Below are 23,977 nucleotides of genomic sequence, written 5' to 3'. Positions count from 1 at the left end.
ATAATATAGCAGCCATCAAATTTCTTAATATAACAACAATGATCCAGCTCAAATCTCGTGAAACCATTGTTACACATGAATCCATCAAACTTCTTGTACCATTGCCTGGGAGCCTGTTTCAAGCCATACAAGCTTTTAGCTTGTGCACAAGGTTTTCTTTTCTAGGAACTTGAAAACTTTCTGGTTATGCCATGTAGATGTCTTCCTCAAGGTCACGATGTAAGAATGCAGTCTTCATGTCTAGCTGCTCTAGATGCAAATTTTCTGCAACCACAAAACTCGGCACTAATTTGATAGTAGTCAACTTAACTACAAGAGAAAAAAATCTGAATGTAGTCAATTCCCTTTTTCTGTTGGAAACCTTTCACTACTAAACTTGCCTTGTATCTTCTGCTGCCATCATGCTCTTCTTTAACCATATACACCAACTTGTTTTGCAATACTTTCTTTTCTTTTGGCAATTCTGTTAATGTCCATATTTTATTCTTCATGAGAGAGTTCATCTCATTTTTCGTGGCTAACTCCCACTTAATTGAATCTTTCATCTGCATTGCTTCATCAAAGTACTCCTATTCCCCAACATCAGTCAAAAGCAAATAGTATAACAAAGGAGAGTACCGTTGTGGACACCTAGACACTCTGTTATATATTCTTATTTGAGGTTCAAGATCAACTTGTTCTGGTTCTCTATTTCTAGGATTCTCTTAAACCCTTCTAGACACATCACTCTCCAAGATCTCTTCCAGCACAACCTTTTCACGTTCTTTTGTTTGTTTCCTTGCAGTGTTAGATTCTGCTCCAAGCATGTCCTTATACATCAAAGTGACATTCCTGTGCCTTATGATCTTCCTATTTTGATCATCCCAGAACCAATAACCAAAATCATCAAAACCATAACCAATAAAGAAACACTTTCTAGCCTTAGGATCAAGCATATCTATATCATCAAAACCCATGTGCACATATGAAACACAACCAAAGGTTCTCAAATGTGAAAAGTTTACCTCCTTTCCAATCCATACCTCTTCAGGTATCTTGAAGTCCAATAAATTGAAGGTCCTCGATTTATGAGGTAGACTATTGTGCCAACTATATCTGCCCAAAATGCTTTTGGCAATCCAGAATGTATTATCATGCACCTTGCTCGCTTGTTCAAGGTTCCATTAATCTACTCAGTGACACCGTTTTATTTGATGTTCCAAGAACCATCTTGATCATTCTGATCCCATTTTTTGAACAACATGACTTAAACTCTCAACTGTTGTACTCCCCGCCATTGTCCAACCTCAAACACTTGATCTTCAGGCCAGTGTGATTCTCAACTTCAGCCTTCCACCTTTTAAAAGTAGCAAACATGTTAGATTTATTTTTCAAAAAAAAAAACCATACCTTCCTGGTGGAATCCTCAATGAAGGTGACATAATAGCATGAGCCTCCAAGAAAATTCACAGGGGCTAGTCCCCATACATCTATATGCACCAATTCCAGCTTATTCGTCTTTGATGTCCTTCTGGCCTTTGAGAAACTAACTCTTTTCTACTTCCCACAGATGCAGTCTTCACATAAACCAACATCAACAAACTTTAATGTGGCAATTTCCCCTTTGATGCTAAAAGCTTCATTCCCCTTTCACTCATGTGCCCCAGCCTTTGGTGCCACAGCATCAAATCACCACAATCAATCACTGCTACTGTGTCCTTACTTTTTGCAGCAGTGTATAGAGTTCCCACCTTACTGCCTTGTGCCACAACCATATTTCCTTTTGTTATCTTCCATGATTTACTTCTGAAACAAGCAGAAACTAAAGATGTTTGATTGAATAATCCTTGGAAAATACAGCTGCATATATACACATGAGTTCCTTATCTTATCTCCTATATTTTAGGATAAGATTTGGAATACTTTATCTCCTAAAGACTAGGAATAAATCAAACTTAAAATACAAATTTCAAACTTAAAATATAAACTTGAAATACAATAATAATCTACAAGGATAATTCCTTTATTTTAACTTTTGAATCTTCCTTATTTCGTCCAACACTGCCCCTCAAGCTTAGGAATAGATAGAAGTCATTCCAAGCTTGGCTATTAGAGATTCAAAACCTGGCCTTACCATAGCTTTTGTGAACACATCCGCAATTTGGTCAGTGGTTGGAATATAGGATAGAATTATCCTTCCTTCTTCAACTTCTTGCTTTATAAAACTCCTGTCTATCCTTACATGCTTCATACGATCATGTTGGATAGGATTTTTCACAATATTAATAGCAGACTTACTGTCACTGTATACCTTTGTAGGTTGAGTTAAAGGTATTTTTAGGTCCTCCATTAACCTTTCCAACCAAATTACTTCACAAATTCCTTATGCTATTGCTCAGAACTCTGCCTCAGCACTGCTACAAGCCACCACTGATTGTTTTTTACTTCTCCAAGTCACAATATTTCCCCATACTTTGGTGCAGTAACCAGTTGTTGACCTGTTGTTCTCAATAGAGCCTGCCCAATCTGCATAAGAAAAAACCTTCAATTCCTCGTTCTTTGGTCTTTTTAAGCATCAACCCTTTTCCAGGTGTCCCTTTCAAGTATCTAAGCACATGAAATACAGCATTCATATGCTTCTTTGTAGGTTCATGCATGTATTGATTGATCTTGCTTACTACATATGTTATGTCTAGCCTGGTAAGGGACAAATAGATCAACCTGCCCACTAGCCTTTGGTATCTCTCTCTTTCAACCAGGATATCATCATCTATTACCTCAAATTTCCAGCCTTTGTCTAATGGAGTTCCAACTGGCTAACAGGTTAATATCCCTGTATCTTTGAGAAATCCATAGTATATTTCCTTTGAGAAATAAACAAACCTTCCTTGCTTCTAGCTACCTCCATTCCTAGGAAGTACCTCATAAGGCCAAGGTCTTTCACTTCAAACTCGGATCTCAATTGCTCCTTTAGTATTCTGATATTTTCCTCATCATCACATGTTAAAATGATATCATCAACGTAGACAATTAGTATAGATTTTCTTCCACTTTTAGTGACTTTGATAAACAAAGTATGATCAGCCTGTCCTTGTTTATACCCAAGCCAGATTAAGGTAAGACTAAATTTCTTGAACCATGCTCTAGGTGACTGCTTCAATCAATCCATATAATGATTTTTTCAGTTTACAAACCTTCCTTCCGTAGCCCATTTCATCTTCAAAGCTTGGTGGAATTTTCATGTAGATCTCCTCATCTAAGTCCCCATTAAGAAATGCATTTTTTATGTCAAACTGATACAAAGGGCAATCCAAATTAACAGCAATTGAGAGTATTACCCTGTCATGACCCAAGGAACAATAGAAGGGCATCATTGTAATAGGGTTGCAATAGTTTGTTAGGATATTTTTCTCTTTTTGTCTTTTCCCTTTTGTCTTGTAGCTTAAGTGGTTGGAGAGCTTTGTTTGGTAGCTAAATGAGGCCATATATATATTGCCTTAGCTATAGAGAGTAGGCATGATGAAAATGAATTAAAAACTCTATTTCTCTCTAATATTTCTCTCTCTTTCTCGGTGATCTCCTCCCTTATCTCTTGATGTTCTCTCCCTCCCAACTGATTTCTCCCCCAAGTTCTTCTCTTAATATTCTCGATCTTCCTCTCATACCCTAGCTCAACCCCAAGGTTCATGACAAATTGGTATTAGAGCCGTACCATCCTTGACTGTGATTCTGTTGCGGCTCCAATTTGAGAGCGAATTCGATTGGGGCTCAACGGTGTGCTGCTCATCTGGATCGGAAGGTGATTCCGACCAGAGCCAACTGTTCCTTGGTTGTAAATTCAATCGTTCTTGTAAGTGAGTTGGCCGATTTTTGTCGGCCGTAATTTCCATCGCCGATTCATAGCAAAGCCAGCGACCTCTATTAATCGCAACAAAGCTGACGATCTAGGCAGCCGAACAGAGGTGGGTCGACCGGCGGGCACACCGGAGGCGACGCGAATGAACGATCATTCATCAGAGGCGACAGTCTGTCGAAGGTGACGCAGACCAACAGGTGCTCGTGACTGTAGCGGACGAAGAGTGCGGACGTCCTGAGGCGATTTCAAATCCATCAGAGGTTAACGCAGACGGCCAGGAGGTCGTGACTGGGAAGGGGTGACGCGATTTGGTCGGGCGACTGGAGGTTGATATGGACAGCCAAGAGATCACGACTGGTGCAGGAGTTCCGAGCAATCATGATTGTGCAGTGGGTTTCTGGCGATCCTGATTTGGGCGAGGAAGTGGGTGTCGCGGCCATTGTCAAATTACAGTCGGTGATTGGGCAGAGCCAAGGGAAGGAAGCTTTGATCCATCACAGGCTGGGCTGTCATTGGCAAGAAGTTTGTGATTGGTAGCAATCGTGACTAGAGCAGACAAACAGTGAAGCTTCCAACCGATGCATTGCTGGTGCTGCGACTAACTTAAGCTAAAGCGGATTCAAGGCCAGGCGATTGTGAACTGGACAGCGTCATAGAGAGGGGCGACTTGTAGGAGGCTGATTAAATCTTCAGCCATTGAATTGGATTTGGACAAATCTAGGTAGAATCGCTTAAATTTCGAAGCAACTTGAAGCAGTGCAGAAGACGGGTGATTTTCGGAAAATTGATTCTGATGCCTGGGATGATAGCTGGCTGTCATAGCACTGAGGGTTGGAGTTTGAGAAGCAGACTTCATCAGCAAGCTAACCAGGTGGATTATGATCCGTTTAGACTATTATCGGCCAACATGATTAATTTCCAAGCGATAGAACAACCCTTGGTTTGGACGTGTGAACTTGTGAGGCGAAGCAAGGTGGACAGAGTTCCAGTTTCTTGGCATGTGGCTGGTTTCACCCGTGAAAGTTCTACCAAGATAGATAATATACACGTGAGATCGTGGGAGACTCAACTGCAACAGAAGAATGTTGCATGTTGCATCTTCAGTGGGGTGTTATGTTCGGGAATCTAGGGGAGGCAGTTCACACATAAGGCAAATAGAGCCTCGATGGCAACAAGAGAAGGTTGCATTTTCAGTTGGCAACAACAAGAATCATGATCATTTTATCCAGAAGAATCAAGCAAAGGAAAGGTGGAATAAGCAGCCTAGCCAAATTGACAAAAAAACCAATAACTGGATACATGAAGCGTGCAAGGAATTCGAACGTATGTTACACGAACAATTGCAGAAGTTTGCAATGATACTTACTAAGAAGTATCATTACAACTTTCTCGTTGAATTCTTCGAGGATTATCATGAGAGTCTTAACAAAGGGGACTTTCTTAAATTGGAGTAGTTGAAAAATGAGTATCTTGATGTAGGCAGCAAAATTGACAAGGAAGATGGCTGTAACAACAATGTTGGCAGTGACATCAGGGGCTTGGTCCAAGGTGTTTGGACAAAAGGAGCATTAAAGGAACACACCGATCCCCTTGGAAAAGAAGTTCTTGATAAGGATGTTCCAAATGATAATCATGGAAGTCCTAAACTAGAGCTAAATGGTGCAGCCAGTTGGATGACAGGGATAACAGGAGGCAGCAAGGAGTTTCTGAAATTGGAGAGGAATTCTCTTGCTAAGTATCGAAGGCAAGTCGGCAATTTTTCATTGCTGCATTTCCAGGATGTTACTGGAAGTTTTGAAGTAAACTATGGCAGTGGGTTGGATGGAAATGAAATCACAACAGCTAGGAATACGTACTTACCTATGGAAGTTCTGGGGAAGGCTTGGGATTGATCTTGGGCACTTAAGAACAAAGAAGAAGAAGAGGCCTAGAAGGAGAAAGAAAGGAAGATAAATCAACTAGAAAATGTGGGAATTGGATGAAGCAACGGCTACTTGCTGCAAGTTCTTGGGGACAAAAACTCTCTCAAGAAAAGAGCAATTGTCATGACCCAAGGAACAATAGAAGGACATCATTGTAATAAGGTTGCAATAGTTTGTTAGGATATTTTTCTCTTTTTGTCTTTTCCCTTTTGTCTTGTAGCTTAGGTGGTTGGAGAGCTTTGTTTAGTAGCTAAATGAGGCTATATATATGTTGCCTTAGCTATAGGAAGTAGGCATGATGAAAATGAATTGAAAACTCTATTTCTCTCTAATATTTCTCTCTTTCTCTCTTTCTCGGTGATCTCCTCCCTTATCACTTGTTGTTCTCTCCCTCCCAACTGATTTCTTCCCTAAGTTCTTCTCTTAATATTCTCGATCTTCCTCTCATACCCTAAGCTCAGCCCTAAGGTTCATAACATACCCGAATAGAGTTGAGTTTAGCAACCGGGACAAAGGTGTCTTCATAGTCGATCCCATGGATTTGTGTAAACCCTTGTGCCACCAACCTAGCCTTATACCTCTCAATACTACCATCTGCCTTATGCTTAATGGTAAACACCCATTTGCATCCCACAGCCCTCTTATCTGGAGGTAATTCAACAAGATCCCAAGTATGGTTTGCAATTAAGGCCTTCATTTCCTCCATAACAGTTGCCTTCCAATTTGAATCTTCCATAGCTCCTTAAATATTTTTAGGGATTTCAGCACTGTCAAGTCTTACAATAAATGCTTTAAGTTGAGGAGACAGTTTTGCATAGGTTAAGTAATTGGACAAAGGATACTTTAGATATTTAACACATGATCTTACACCCTTTCAGAGAGCTATAGGAACTGCCCAGTCTAGCCCATCGTCTGAAATATCACTACTGTTAATTTTTGGTTGATCCTTGGTTTCTTCCATTAATGTAGTCTCATTCCCTATTACATCAGCATCTGCTTTATTGTCCTCTGATAGACCATCATCAAGAGAAGAGGATTGACCCTGCTGGGCTTCAGATGAACCTTTAGGTCTTCGAGAATACACAAACCAGGGAGGACTGGCAGGTTTTTTTTCTAGAGACTGAGGAGACATATGCTGCACATTTTTTGGGCTTGGTTGTGGAACAAAAGGCTCAAAATCTGCCAACATATTATCAGGAATTAATTCTCCCCCATGAGAAGATGGTGGTAGAGGTAGAAGACATGGTGTTGGTGTAGGAAGTAGAGGACAATCAGTGAGATTGGTTGGAGAATCAGTGTTTGGATAATAGGAAAGATCCTCATAAAAGGTAACATCATAGGAGATATAGATTCGTTTATTGATTGGACAATAACATTTATATCCCTTTTGTGAAGGAGGGTAGCCAATAAAAATACACTTGAGGGCTTTTGGATCTAACTTTGTTCGAGACACATTGTGGTTGTGAACATACACAACACACCCAAAAACTCTAGGCTCAAGGGAAGGAAAGAAAGAAGCATTTGGATGAGAGCCACAAAGGGTTTCAAGAGGGGTTTGGAATTTGAGTGTTTTGGAAGGGAGACGGTTTATCAAATATGCCACCGTAAGAATGGCCTCTCCCCAATATGAATGAGGCACATGAGTAGTGAATATCATAGCTCTTGCCACTTCTAAAAAATGTCAAATTTTCCGTTCGGGCACACCATTTTGTTGTGGTGTGTAAGGGCAAGAACTTTGATACACAATACCATGTTCAAGTAAGTAGTTGGTCAAGTCATGGGAAAAAAATTCACGACCATTGTCGGTTCGAAGAATATGGATAGAGATTTGAAACATATTCAAAATAAATTTGTGAAATCTTTTGAATATGCCACTTGCTTCTGATTTATCTTTCATAAGATATACCCAACACGCCCTAGAATGGTTGTCAATAAAAATGATAAACCACCTTGAACCTGAAAGATTAGGATGTTTTGACGGTCCCCAAATGTCACTATGGATTAAGTGAAATGGTGTGGAAGGCTTATAAGATTGAGTGGGATGATGGGCTCTTGATTGTTTTGCAAAAGTGCATTGTTCACAAGAAAAACACTTATCTTTATTGAAAAAAAATTGAGAATACAAAGATCTAAGATACGGAAAGCTATGAGATGAGTTTGTAGTATTCTGTCAACCAGTAGAGTCCATCTTTTGCTTCAGCACTGCCAACAAGGTTGTTAAAATCGGGATTTTAAGTGGGATCGACAAAGGGTCCATAAAATCGGATCGTAAAATCGTAAGATTTTAGAGATAATTAAAAATACCCTTTAATTTTTGTAAATATATGTTTATAATAATATAATTTTGTAGAAAATGAATTAATATTATTTAATAACTTGATTATTCCTTATTATAATTCAAAAAATGATACTTCCCAAATATAGCTCAAAAACTAGCAGGTTGGTATAGGCAATTTAGAGGCAAAATATAGGTAATTTAGAGGTAAAATATAGCTTAAAATTCTTTAGAGGATGCTTCCAATGTCTTCCATTAGATTTAAATTGTAATTTTTTCTTGATTTAACATTGATTAAATCAAGTAATATCCCAATTTGGGGTTGGGTGGTCCATTAATTAATTACTTGTTTGTCTTGATTTACTTATGTAATCAATGTTAAATCAAGTAAAAATTATAATTTAAATCAAGTAAATTGAAACTTATGCAATTAATGTTAGATGCTATGTGACATTGGAATTTATGTAATCAATGTTAAATCAAGTTCCAATTTAGAGGCAAAATATAACAATTCATTGCATAAGTTCCAATGTCAGATGCTATGTGACATTGAGACGTTGGAAGCATCCTCTAAATTACAACGTAAATCAATAGATGTCTTTGAATCGTAAAATCGTTTGGGGATCTCTGAAGGGTAAGATCGTAAAATCGTACATGTAAAATCGAGATTTTATAGGATTTTATCCCAAATTGGATTTTACATGGGATTTGAATCGTTTGGGGGTCTTCAAATCGTAAAATCGTACGCGTAAAATCGGGATTTTAACAACAATGACTGCCAATCATCATCCCCGATGCTTTGTCCTGAAATATACAAGAAGATGGAAGAAATATCACTCTACAATTCATATCTTTAGTAATCCTACTCAGTGATAAGAGATTATAATTTAACCCAAGCATATATAACACTGATTTTAGTTTAAGATTCAAGATGCAAACATTCCCATGACCCACAATAGGGGATACTGTACCATCAGCCATTGAAATATCAACTGAATTTTTACAAGGAATATATTATGTCATATACCTTGTAGAACATGACATATGATCGGATGCCTCTGTATCTATTATCCAAGTATCCTTAGAAAGTCTTCGTGACATCAAAGACAGATAGGGATTACATTGCAAGGCCATGGAAGCAGTGGGCTGATGTGTAGAGGAATTATCAACACTGGTACCTTGATCTAGCAGCCGATAAAGAGTCTAAATTTATTCCTTTGACAGATTTAAATCTGTCTTATTTCCTTCTTCATTAGGTGCCTCGGCAAAGCTAATCAAAAATTTTCTCATTTGTTTCTCAGCTTCCAGTTGGCAGGTTTGCCATGTATCTTCCAACAGGTATCTTTGGTGTGATATGGCTTTTTATAGTGATCACACCATGGTTTTTCCTTCCCTAATCCTTTTAAGGAATTTTCTCCCTGTCTAACAACTGCTAGAGCAGAAGAATTATGGTTAGTAATACTTAGATCATTAGGTTGATGCAGCATTACCTTCCTTCGACTCTCTTCCCTTCTTACCTCGGCAAAAACTTCCCTAAGAGATGGTAGAAGTTTAGTCCCTAAAATCCGGCCTCTTACTTCATCCAAATCAGAATTTAATCCATGAAGGAAATCAAATATTATGTCCTTTTCAATCATCTTATAATACCTGTTGCTATCAGCCTTACATTCCCAATCTATAGTGTGAAATAAATCCATTTCATGCCATAACTCAACCAATATATTAAAATAATCAGTCACACTCATGTTACCTTGCCTTGTAGTTTTGATGGCTGATCTTATTTCACAACTTTGAGAGGAGTTCTCTAGGTTGGAATACATCTCCTGAACTGAATCCCAAATCTCCTTAGCGGTTTTGTGAAATAGATAAGTCCTCCCAAGTCTAGGCTCCATTGAATTAATCAACCATGTCATTATGGTTGAGTTTTCTGCTTCCCAAGTGCCATAGGTGGCTGAATCAGTTGGAGGAGCAGGAATATCCCCTGTGAGGTAGCCAAATTTTCCTTTCCCTTTGGTCACCAATAACATGGACTGATACCACTCCCTAAAATTACTTCCATTCAACTTGTGATGAGTAATTTGAAGGGGATGATTATCAAATGGATTTGGCTGATACATTCTGGGAAGAAAGGGCTGGAACCAAAGAAGGAAGAGGATTTGGAGAGCTTATGGCAGAAACTCCAGTTAGGGTAGGGTTTTGGTGATAGAAGGCCATGATTTTAAAGGAAGGAGAAGAACAGCAGAAGCTTCAGGATTTTTCTATCTTGCCTAAGCTCTGATACCATGAAACAAGCAGAAACTAAAGATGCTTGATTGAATAATCTTTGGAAAATACAGCTGCATATATACACATGAGTTCCTTATCTTATCTCCTATATTTTAGGATAAGATTTGAAATACTTTATCTCCTAAAGACTAGGAATAAATCAAACATAAAACACAAATTTCAAACTTAAAATATAAACTTGAAATACAATAATAATCTACAAGGATAATTCCTTTATTTTAACTTTTGAATCTTCCTTATTTCGTCCAACAACTTCCAAATACTGATGTGTATCCATCATTGTCTATTTGACTCACAAAGATCAGATTCCTCTTGAGTCGTGGAATGTATCCGATATTCTGCAATTTCCATTGCATTCCGTAGGCAATCTTTATGTGAACTTCACCCTTCCCCTCAATGTCCAAAGGTTTATTATCTGGAAGATAAACCTTTCCGAACTTCCCAACAACATAGTTACGTAATAACTCTTTGCATGGAGTAGAGTGAAACAAAACTCGTGAGTCTATCTAGGATTCAATAGGACTGTCCATGTAGCAAATTAGGGCATCAACAATTTCTTTCATATTTGTTAACTCATCATCTCGGCATTGATTCTTCTTATTCAGTGCCTTATACTGACTCATGAATGAAGCGAGACCTTCAAGGTCAAACAGAAAAGAGAATCGAGATGAATAAGTCCTCGGGAGAAAAATGTTATTGAAGGATAGAGAAATTACTACAACAAAACAACTAAGGACTTGACTGTCCTTATATACAACTGAATTATAAACTACCACCTATCCTAAAATACAAGCACAACTTAACTGATAGCCAACCACAACAATAAATAAGAAGCAAAAGACAGAAACAATATCAGGTACTCTTCCACACTCCCCCTCAAATCAGGCTCCCTTGGCAGCATCAAGCTTGCTGAACCACTTGCAGCTGTTGTAGATAACAATTGCATTTTAGGATCAGCACAAACAACAGGCTGAGAGGGACTCATAGGTGACTATTGAAGCCTTAGCTTGTTGTGCAGAAATATAAACCGATCCCTTGATAAACCCTCTGTAAAAATATCAGCCACCTGATGAAGAGTAGGTACATACCGAACATCAACATCTCCATTTTCAATTTTCTCACAGACAAAATACACATCAATTTCAATGTGCTTTGTCCTAAAGTGAAAAACAGGGTTCTCGGCCATACTCTTAGCTGCCAGGTTGTCACACCACAACATAGGAGTCTTCTCACAAGAATACCCCAGCTCTGACAACAATGACTTCAGCCACAAGATTTCTGTAACTCCTTAGGCCACTGCTCGATACTCTGCTTCTCCTACTGACCAAGCCACCACTGATTGCTTCCTAGAACCCCAAACTAGTAAATTACAACCAAGAAACACACACAACCCACTGGTAGACTTGCGGGTCACCTTACACCCGGCGTGATCCGCATCTGTAAAAACATTTAGAGACATATCTTGAGGAGAAGGTGTAAACATCAACCCCAGATGAGTAGTACCCTTAAGATACCGCAATAGTCTTTTGCAAGCCTGCCGGTGTTGAACTTTAGGGGCTAAAAGAAATTGGCTCAGCTTATTTACTGTGAATGCAATATCTAGCCGAGTGTAAGTCAAATACTATAGAGAGCCTATTATGGTTCGACAAAATGAAGGCTCAGAAAAGAGAACACCATCATCAGTCAAAGATAGGCCCGAAGTCATAGGTGTTGGACAAGATTTATAGTTATCCATCACTACTTTCTTTAACAGATCCATGGTATACTTCGATTGTGTGAGATAGAGACCAGTGGAGTTTCTATACACTTCAAACCCAAGAAAGTAGTTAATCGACCCAAGAGTTTTAAGTGCAAAATTCTTGTTCAAATCATGAATACACTCCTAAAGAGCCAAGGAGTCTGAACCAGTCACCAAAATATCATCAACATATACTAGGAGAAACAACACATAACAAGAAGTCCTTTTAATAAAAAGAGAGGCATCAAAAACAACCTTCTTAAAACCCTATTGCTGTAAGGCTCCCTTCATCTTATTATACCAAGCACGAGGAGCTCGGCGCAGTCCATATAAGGACTTTTTCAACCTACAAACGTGGGTAGGAAACTCAAGGCTAACAAACCCTTCTAGTTGCCTCATAAAAACAGCCTCATCAAGATCACCATTCAAAAAGGCATTGTTGACGTCAAACTGCTGAATATCCCAACCGAAGGTAACTGCCAAAGAGAACAAAACTCTTAGTAGGAGCCTTAACCACCGGACTAAAGGTCTCATTGTAATCAACACCAAGGTTTTAAAGAAAGCCTTTTGCAACCAACCGAGCCTTATGTTTTAAAACAGATCCATCAGAATTATATTTCACCCGAAACACCCATTTGCAATCAATCAAGTTCATATCCGAAGAAAATGGGACCAAAACCCATGTTTGATTGCGTTGAAAAGCAGTATATTCTTCATTCATAGCTCTAACCCACTTAGAATCAAAGAAAGCCTCTTGAACTAAATTTGGTTCTGAGGTGCTTACTAAAGCATATGAAGAGGAAACTGGAAGATGTTTGGCCTTGGACCAGGTGATCATAGGATGAATGGACAGAGCAGGAGCAGGCTTAGATTTAGAAGGTTTAGGGTGACCAGGTTGAAGAGAAGATGGAGTAGATCTCAAACACTCTAGAGGTCTAGGTAAGGGTTGGGCAAAAGGATTATCAAGCATGCGGGAAGGAACAGCAAATGACAAAGGAGAGGACTATGCTGCTTGAGGATATATCGAAGAGAAAGGACAGACGGGAAAAGAAGAAATGGAATGAAGAGTAGAAGTAGATTAACCAGAACAAGCATCTGAAACAGAAGATGGAGAGGTACAACTTGAGGAGGAAGTCCAGAGTATAGAATAAGGAAATTCCTCTAAATTAAACTTGACATGGCGAGAAATATAAACCCTCCCTGAGAGGTGTAAACACTTGAAACCAACACGCACATGGCTATAGCCTAGAAATACACATTTGGTTGAATGAAATTGAAATTTGTGCTTATTATAGGGTCGAAGGAAGGGAAAACAAGCACAGCCAAATGGTTGTAATTGCATATAATCAAGCTCTTTATGGTAAAGGATTGAAAATGGGGACTGGAATTTTAAGGTAGAAGTCGGCAAAAGATTAATGATATGGACAGCAGTAGTAAACGCTTCTACCCAAAATTTTAAGGCCATTTGGGCATGAGCTAATAAGGTAAGGCCCATTTCAGCTATGTGGCGATGTTTACGTTCAGCCACACCATTCTGTTGGTGTGTATGACAAGTGAATCTACATTGAATGCCACAAGCAGTAAGATAAGATAAAAAGGCTTTGAACTCACCACCATTGTTAGTTTGAAGAGCTTTGAGTTTGGTATTATACTCGAGTTCAGGAAGCTTGTGAAATGTTTTAAAAATGGCTAAGGCATCAGATTTTAATTTCAAAGGATATAGCCATGTGTACCTAGTGTATGCATCAATAAAAACAATATAACATCTAAACCCCTCAATGGAGGGCACTGGTGCCGGTCCCCATAAATCGGAATAAACAAGTTCTAGGGGAGCGTTGGCTGTAATCATGCAATCATCAAAAGGAAGTTGATGCATTTTGCCTATCTTGCAAGAATCACAAAAGAACATATTCGAACTTGAACAAGGAAGACCAATTTTATTCAACACAAGTCAGAGTACATGTAAAGAAGGATGCCCTAATTTGGCATGCCACTGATGACAAATTTTAGAAACATAGGAAGTAATAGGAAAAGAGGACTCAGTATACAAAGCCGGTCCGCTGGTCCATTACATTTATTTGAAAAAGAACAATCTACAGAAGCAGAAGCAACTTGAATTTTCCTTGACAAGGAAGCTACTGGTATTCTTGACTTGGAAACAAAATCAAACACCAACCTAGGATCAGGAGGATCAAAGGCTGGAACAAGGTGATACAATCCATCTCTAAGAATCCCTTGGAGCAGCACACAACCTGACTTCTTGTCCTTAACAAAACAAGAGTCAGCATGAAATTCAGTAATCAAGTTATGATTCTTAGTCAATTGAGAAACACTAATAAGATTCTGTTGCATAGAGGGAGCATGCAACACATTAGGTAAGGACAGGAAAGTTTGAGGAGAAGTTTGTGTGCACAGGTGACTAGAGCCAATATGAGAGATAGGTAACTTCTTACCATTGCCAACTACAACTCTATCATTGCCGCCATAAAGAGAGTGAATGGACAGGTTGTTCAAGTTGGAGGTGATACGATTTGTGGCACCAAAGTCCACAATCCACGAAGTGTCACCACGAGAGGTTGATACAGGAGAGAATTAAGAGGCAGAAAATGAAGAGGAAATGTCTGAAGGTGAGGGCAAGCTGCCATAGTAAGCCTCAAAACTATCAGCTAAGTAGGCTTCATTAGAGCCAATGGGATGAGCCACGAATGACTGAGGATTATGTACCAAAGAACCACTGCCTTAACCAAACTGAGGACCAAAATTAGGACTAAAAGATAAAGATGAGCTCCTCTGAAAGTTCCGATCAAACCGATGGTAACAACGATCGGCCAAATGACTAGGCCTTCCACAAAGCTGACAATACATTCTACGTCCAGAGGACCGGCCACATCCTCGTCCTCTATAATTTCCACCTCTAAAAGGCACACCTCTAAAACCAACACCACCTCTAGACACTCCAGAATCATCCTTTGTCTACTATGAGGTCAAATTAACACTGGCAGATCCAATGTTATAGACAGAAGAAACACTAGAGGCGTTCTTAGCAGCAAGCTGTTGTTCATGCATTAATAGAAGGTATTGGACTTTATCTATGTCAATATCATCCATCTGGTATGTAATTAGACTTACGACAGTCTCAAAATCACTATCCAAGCCATGCAAAATGGCCATAAACAGTTATCTATCATTCAATGGCTCTCCGATAGCAGCTAGGGTGTGTCCAATACTTTTAAGTTTCAAAATGTAATCATTGACTGACAGATCATTCTTCTTCATAGACCTTAATTGTTGTTTTAATTTAAACGATTTTGCAACAGTTTGTTGTGAGTATAAGTTTTCAACCACACTCCAAACTTCAGATGAAGACTCACAATGAATGACTTGCGCTAAAACATCCTTCTCCATAGTCAAAAATAACCAACCTAAGAGAAGTTGATCTGACCTAATTCAACTGAGATAATTGGGATTGAGCACCTAAGCATCACGATCTGGATTATCTGGATCGCGAATGTATTGCACAGGTGTTGGAGACTTGTTGATGTACTGTTGCAAATTGAACATCCTAATCGTCGTTGAAATCTAAGCTTTCCAGAACAGATAGTTGCTGGAGTCCAATTTGATCGGAACAAAACTAAACTCCTTCGCCACCACTGTAAAGTCCGACTGTGATGCCGACGACAGTACAGAATTGGAGTGAGGCAATGAAGAGGAGCTAACGGTGTGATGAGAAGCCATCAACATGAGTCAAATTGGCTCTGATACTATGAAGCAAGAGCTTCAAGGTCAGACAAAAAAGAGAATCGAGATGAATAAGACCTCGAGAGAAAAATGTTATTAAAGGATAGAGAAATTACTACAACAAAACAACTAAGGACTTGAATGTCCTTATATACAACTAAATTATAAACTACCGCCTATCCTAAAATACAAGCACAACTTAACTGATAGCCAACCACAACAACAAATAAGAAGCAAAAGACAGAAACAATATCAGCTACTCTTCCACAATGAAGTGGCCCTTCATATCGCAATTCCAGCGTCAGCTTCCGAGGAGTTGACTATGGTTTCCCGATTGAGTGATTAAATGATACGAAAGAATTAGGAGGAAGAGAATCAGTAGGGAGAATGAGAGAGAGAATAGAAACTTCTAGGAATATTCATTCATAATGATTGGCGAGTTGGACAGCTCCTTATAAAGCCAAGCCACCAGCCCATGTGCGTAACAGAATGTCGTTGCTAGGAATGAACTACTCCTAAAGCAGCAACAAACAAATTACAACTCCTCAATGCAAACTTCTAATATACTACTTACTACTCATAGTATATCCTTATTACATTAGCACCCCTCCTACCCGTGACACATGACAATTACCCTCCCCTTCAAAACCTTCTTGTCCTCAAGAAATGCTGAGAAGACCGGCTGCCTTAGGAAATTGCTTGAGAATATCTGGGAGGTATTCCCAAGTGTTGTTGTCGGGGTGTAGATTAGACCATTGAACTAGCACCTGGATGATGGGAGCCCCTTGGTCGTAGATAACCCTCCTGTCAATTATTGTTGTAGGTTCCTTTGGACTGTCATCTGGATCTGGAAAGCAAGGTAACACTAGATTGACAGCTTGCTGCCCCACTGCCTTTTTAAGCAATGATACATGAAAGACCGGATGTATATTGGAATTATCTGACAGCTGTAAACGATAAGCCACACTCCTAACTCGAGCTAACACCAGAAATGGGCCATAGTACTTCGGATTGAGCTTTGAACTGGGCTTTCCGAGTAGAGCTTTCAGATGGCCTGGCTGTAGCTTCAGATAGACCCACTCTCCCACTTGGAATTCCCTTTCACTTCTCCTTCTATCGACAAACTGCTTCATACGATTCCTAGCGTTGGCCAATTCTGTTCTGATTGTCTGAAAAGCTTGTTGTCTCCGTTGAAGGTAAGTATCCAAGGCTGCCACTGTCGAGGAATTTCCCAGGTCTGGCAGTAAGGTTGGCTTATATCCATATAGGGCTTCAAAAGGGGATCTTTTTATGGAGTTGTGGTAGTTGGAATTATACCACCACTGTGCCAACGCGAGCCACTTGTGCCAAGACCTCGGCTGTAGGAAGCAAGCACATCTTAAGTATGTCTCCAAACATTGATTTACTCTCTCGGTCCAACCATTGGATTCTGGATGATAGGCCGTCGACCTGCTGAGTTGGATTCCCAGTAACCCCGTCAATTCCTTCCACAAGAGGCTAGTAAAAATTTTATCCCTGTCCGACACTATAATCTTAGGGATTCCGTGTAACTTCACCACTTGATCTAGGAACACTTTAGCTATCTCTTGAGCTGTGTAGGGATGTGCCAATCCGATGAAATGGGCATATTTGGTGAATCTATCCACTATCACCATTATGCAATCACGCCCTTCCGATTCGGGTAAACCCTTAATGAAGTCCATTGAGATACTTTCCCAAGGCTCTCCTGGTATACTTAGTGGCTGTAATAACCCGGGGTGGGCCACCGATTCTGATTTGCACCGTTTACAGATATCACAACTCAACACCAAGTCCATCACATATTTTTTTAGCCCGAGCCAATGAAAGTGTTGCTTAACTTTGTGATAGGTAGCAATTATTCCGGAGTGGCCCCCTATTGGAGAACTTTGCAGCACCTCCACAAATTTTTTCTTCAAATTCTCATCCTTTCCTATCACTAGCCTCCCTCTGTTTCTGATAATTCCATTAGTCAAGGTGTACCCTTGTTTAGCATTAGGATCCACCACTAGTTGTTGCAGCAGTTCCTGCAGGCTCTCATCATTTTCATAGCTCAAGGCCACTTCCCGGTGCCAGTCCGGAACCATCACCGTAAGAGCAGCAAAATGCCCTTCTTCATGACACCTTGACAAGGCATCTGCAGCTAGGTTTTCCTTCCCCTTCCGATATTGGATTACATAATCCAATCCCATCAACTTAGTCATCCCTTTCCGTTGCAATTGCGTATGTAATTTTTGCTGAAGTAGGAATTTCAGACCTTCATGGTCTGTTTTGATCACAAACTTACTGCCTTCTAGGTAATGCCTCCACTTCTCTACAGCCATCAGCACTGTCAACAGCTCCTTCTCGTAAATGCTCAACCCAAGGTGTCGAGGAGCTAATGCCTTACTAAGAAAGGCCAAGGGCCTCCCTCCTTGTACCAGAACAGCCCCAACTCCAACAGCGCTGGCATCCGTCTCCAATACAAATGGCTTGTCAAAATCTGACAAGCCCAATGTCAGTACCTCACTCATAGCTCTTTTCAATTTGTCAAAAGCCTCCTCAGCCCGGTCATTCCATTGGAAGCCATCTTTTTTCAGCAATTCCGTTAGTGGCCTACTGATAATTCCATAATCCTTGACAAACCGACGATAGTAGCCAGTTAGGCCCAGAAATCCCCTTAATCCCTTGACATTTTGAGGCCTCGGCCACTCCACCATGGCTGCTACCTTGCTAGGATCGGTGCTGACTCCTGCATTAGATATTATATGGCCCAAATACTCCACATGACTCTGTGCAAAGGAACACTTAGACTCCTTAACATACAATTTATTGAGTCGAAGAACCTCAAAGGTAGTTCTCAAGTGGGTTAGGTGCTCAACGAAAGTGGAACTATAGATCAGAATGTCATCGAAAAAGACTATAATGAATGCACGCAAGTAAGGTTCAAATATTTGGTTCATTAATGCTTGAAAGGTAGTTGGGGTGTTAGTGAGTCCGAAGGGTATTACCTTGAATTCGTAGTGCCCTTGATGAGTTTTAAAGGCGGTTTTAGGGATATCTCGAGGCTCCATTCGAATTTGGTGGTAACCTGCTCTAAGATCCAGCTTAGTGAAAACTGATGCATGCTTCAATTCATCAAGCAAGTCTTCTACAATGGGTATGGGAAACTTGTCTTTGATGGTTATGACATTGAGTTGCCTATAGTCCACACAAAATCTCCACGAACCATCTTTCTTTTTGACAAGTAGTACGGGAGACGCGAAAGGGCTATGGCTGGGTTGGATAATCGACTTTTGTAACATGTCTTGGATGAGTCTTTCTATCTCAGTTTTCGATTTAAGAGGATAACGATAGGACCTTACATTCACTGGTTCTGAATTGGATTTGAGATGGATGGTATGGTCACAGGAACTTTTTGGAGGAAGTGAGCTAGGTTCAGAAAAGAGGTCTTTGAACTCAAATAATAGCATGTTAAGAGAGTTAGTTTCGCGTACCTTCCACTAGTCGTGTGAGTGGCTACTCACTATAATGGCCAAATCTCCTCCCTGCTCCGATTCCTTCTCGAACACTTCCAAGGCCTGAATAGAAAACAGCTGCACTACTTGGGAGAACTTACTCTTGAGCAACCGTTGAAGTCTCTTTCCCGTTATCATTTTGCACATACCCGCTTCCTGGCTGCCTTTGAGTATCCTCCTTTTTCCATCCTTCTCAAAGGTCACCTCCATCTTGTTGAAATCGAAGCTAATGGGACTCACGCCTCTCATCCAATCAACCCCAAGTACCACATCACAACCCCCCAATCTCAACAGCCTCAAATCTGCCACAAATTCCTCCCCATTCATCTCCCAGCAGAATCCCAAACATGAGGATTGACTCGATACCTTATTTCCGTTTGCTACTGTTACCGAAAGGGGGTGAGCATTTGAGACTACACAACCCAATTTCTTTGCCATACCTTCATCTAGGAAGCTATGGGTGCTTCCGCTATCAATGAGTACCATTAGCGGGCATTGATGAGCTCGCCCTTCCACCTTAATGATCTTGTTGTGTGCCAACCCTTTTAGTGCATGTAAGGAGATCTCTCCTTGATCACCTTCGCCCATTTATGAGGTTTCTTCCACGAGTCCTTCCTCATCCTCCCCTTCCAGTAACAAGATTTGTCGTTTGCACCTGTGTCCCGGAAAGTATTTATCCCCGCACCTATAACATAGGTTCGCTTGGCGTCTCTGCTCCATTAACCCTCCTCCATTCGTTGGGTTAGGGGCTACAGGAGACAATGCTAGAACCCCCTTACCATTGTGCACCGTATCTCGTCCTTGAGTCCTATTACCAGACTGCCATCCCCCAGAGATCACTCCTTTTACTTGGTTTCGCTACTTTTTCAACAGTGCTTCAATCGTCATTTCTTGCAACCTTGCACTCTCGGCGGCCAGCCTCACTGTCGTTGGCTGCATCATTTTTACCATGGGTCTCACTTCTTCTCCCAAGCTACTAATAAAACTCGATACAAAATACTCTTCTGATAGATGGGGATTGTGTATCATCATTAAGGACCTCAGCTCCTCAAACTTGAGCTGGTAATTCTGTACCGTTCCCAGTTGCTTGAACTTGTTAAACTCTTCGACTATATCCCGCATACTCCAGTCTCCGAACCTTTCACATAGGTCATCAGCGAACTCGTTCCATAGGCTGCCCTCTTTCTCCGTGAGCCACCCCTGGTACCATGCATCAGCCATGTCGTTCAAGTAGGCAGAGGCCAGAGTGACCTTCTGCTGTTCCTGCACCTGATACAGGGCGAACATACGTTCGCACCTCCTTACCCACCATCTCGGGTTTTCTCCATCGAAGAGCGGAATCTCCAGTTTGGGTATCAGGAAGCTCGGTTGATAACGATCTACCTGAGCTCTCGCTCTTCTCTCCCTTAAGTTATCACCGGTCCCTTCTGTCTCAAATTCCACTTCCGACGTTCCCATTGGTCGACGCTCCATTCCTACACCTTGAAGAATGGGTTCCAACCGTTCCCTTTGCGGAAAGTCAGCGGAAAGTCTTATCGGCTGCTGGGTTGAGAACATCCGCATAATTTGGTGCATTTGTTCCATCACTTGCTCATGGAACCGAGCATTCTGTTCTCGATTCTCACCCCGCCACCTTTCCATGGCCTGATCAATCCGAGCATCTACCCCTGCTCCAATCGAGGATTCGAGAGTCCCCATTCTTGTTTGCACCTCCGCTACTGTTGTAGCCACTTGCTGCAGTTGAGACTTCATCTGCTTCATCCTCGTCCCTTCGGCCATTTGGATATCCTTCTCTTCTTTTGCCTATGCCCAAGAACACCGCTCTGATACCAAATGTCAGCTTCCGAGGAGATGACTGTGGTTTCCCGGTTGAGTGATTAAATGATACGAAAGAATTAGGAGGAAGAGAATCAGTAGGGAGAATGAGAGAGAGAATAGAAACTTCTAAGAATATTCATTCATAATGATTGGCGAGTTGGACAGCTCCTTATAAAGCCAAGCCACCAGCCCATGTGCGTAACAGAATGCCGTTGCTGGGAATGTACTACTCCTAAAGCGGCAACAAACAAATTACAACTCCTCAATGCAAACTTCTAATATACTACTTACTACTCATAGTATACCCTTATTACATTAGCACCCCTCCTACCCGTGACACATGACATCCAACAAGTGATATCTTTGCGATTCTTAAACTAACCCTTTACATTTGACTTCGATCTTCCATGGCCCTGATTCTAACCTCGTTGATGGCTCCTTCCTCTGCATTTGATACTCAAAGCAGAACCCAAAGATTCACCTAACTCTTTTCAACGAATGTCCTCACTAAGAATCAAATCTCAAACATCACCTAGCCTCAACTTGGTACTCCCTGACAAACTACTCACTACAGTCACCGTTGCAGACCAACGTGAACTCCACCGAACTCAATTGAGTTGTAATCACATTAAACTCGTTGACATGATCTGTAACTAATGCACCTTCTCCCATCCTCAAATTGAATAATCAACGCATCAATTAAACCTTGTTTGAGGCAAATGACTTCTCGCACATATTTGACGACGACTTCATCAAATCTATTATGGACTTCTTGTTGACAATGTTGAACTCTATGTTCTGCACCAACATCAACCAAATCACACCAAGTGCCTAGTGATCAAACAGATTTCAATCCTTTGGCTTCATCCCCTCTGGCTTCTTACACAACAAGGATTTGTGTAACTTCTTTTGGAACAGATAATCTTTGAATTACATCTTCTAGAACCCGAAGTCTCTACCATCAAATTTGTCGATCCTGACTTTCCTTTCTTTTGACACCATCGCTCCCACTATTGTCAGCTAACGAGGCTCTAATACCAATTGTTTAGGAATAAATCAAGTGATAAAAAAACTTGAAACAAAATTGCATACACATAAGATAATTTACATGGTTTGGTAAAGAATGCCTTCGTCCACAGCCACACTAGGTGTTTTTCACTATTTGAGAATGTTACAATTATAGCCCCCACAAGGGGCATTGCCCCCTTGACCCCCACCCGCTGACCAGGCAACAAGACTCTCTTGACAGCTTGACATAAGTGTCATAAATTAAATCAGGCTCCACATCTCTAACAAGAAGGTGAAGGATCAAGTTTACCTTTAGACATAAGACATTGATTTGCAGTTCATCATATGACAAAGTGGAAGTATCCATATCTATAGACAATCTTAACATTAGTTTGTTCAATTTGCCAATTTCAACCACTTTAGTTATGTGTGCATGGAATCTAGAGTTTCTCATCCTCTTACTTCCACAACCCGTATTGGATCATGGGTGAAGTCTCTAGCACTCTCACCAGTGTGGTGAGGTTTCCCATAAGAATCACAAATAAAGCTAGTCCTTGTTAATGGGTCCTTAATCGCTACAACAGGTTTGCAATCCTTAAATCTATGGAGGTTTAATTACCATAGCAAAACAAGCTTGAGGGAATGAAAATAATCAAGATTGCTTGGGGAATATCACTCCTTATGCAATGTTTTGCATATGGGGAGGGAAGGGAAACAAACAAACCAACCCTCTACACTTCCAAGAGTTCTTTTAGAAGTGTACAGGGCTTATTGCAATTTTTTTAAGGGAACATTATTTCATTTTCCTTTTTTCTTGTTTTTTTCCATTTTTTGTGGTTTAAGGAGGATTCCATTTTAGTAAGACCTCTTTAGCCTCCACTTCTTTTATTAATGAGATTGCTTTGTGAATAGTTGGCAATTTTGCATATGCTTTCAGAGTTTTCCCCCTTGGCATTTTAACAATAGCTACATTTTACTTAAAGCAAAGAACTTAGTAAATTCATTCTGAAATCTAAACACTTTCTATAATTCTATTAGTTTTACACATCTATTTATTTGTTGGTCTAGAAAGTTAAATTCATCAAGCATATGAACCAAAGAATTCACAAGTTGAAGAATCGCTCTAAATAAACCACATATCATCCAAGATCTTATGCAAGCCACTAGATGAACAAGAAGCAACAGTATTACATGTACAAGGAAGTTCATTCTTTAGCAGTAATAGAATTAATTGCAATAAACTCTCATACCTCTCTCTTTGTTGGATGCACATTCACATCAACATGCATAGGTGGCAATATAACTGACATGTATATGAAGGGCTTCGATGCTTTGGGTAAGGTTGCAGCATAAACAATTTCAATTGCCCTCTTTAAAGCACTGCACTCAACTAATCTATCTGGAAAAGAAAAGAATGAAAAAGGGAAAGTTAACTATTTTTTCTTGTCAATATACCATGTTGAGGAGTAACCTAAAAAGATTACTATCAAAATGAAACTAAATACATAAGAGTATAGCTGCTTACAGAGAAAAGCACCCTCCTACATTTTTTTCTTCCTTCTATTGGGAAGAGGGGTAGGAAGCTTCATGTGCAGGAGCTTAGTTACTCAATATTCATGTTAATGGACCCAATTCACATGCCAAAACACATATTAAGCACATCAAAGTAAAAAGGAAAACAAACTTGGCAAGAATGAAAATAAAATAAAACGTCCAAATTTTGTACTTGGCTCTTCATTGAGAGCTAATTCTATGCAAAGAGATGGGCTTTTGTAAATAGTTCCCCCTATCATGATGCTGTTAGGACTCCCATTAGTCTCACCTATCAAAGGTGTAAAAGGA

General features: G+C 40.2%; 1 protein-coding gene across 6 annotated transcripts in view; it reads right to left on the bottom strand.

The window, feature by feature from the left end:
• The window catches only part of LOC127807376 (DNA mismatch repair protein MLH1), an 87,090-nt gene that overhangs the window by 48,606 nt on the left and 14,507 nt on the right, over positions 1-23,977 (bottom strand). For all 6 annotated transcript variants that reach the window (XM_052345169.1, XM_052345170.1, XM_052345173.1 and 3 more), the window contains exon 5: positions 23,386-23,534. In XM_052345169.1, the coding sequence (XP_052201129.1) occupies positions 23,386-23,534 (149 nt within the window). The remainder of the gene's footprint in view (positions 1-23,385; positions 23,535-23,977) is intronic.

Source organism: Diospyros lotus, chromosome 8 (assembly GCF_014633365.1).
Source record: "Diospyros lotus cultivar Yz01 chromosome 8, ASM1463336v1, whole genome shotgun sequence".
NCBI lineage: Eukaryota > Viridiplantae > Streptophyta > Magnoliopsida > Ericales > Ebenaceae > Diospyros > Diospyros lotus.
This window is presented reverse-complemented; position numbering and strand designations above follow the sequence as displayed.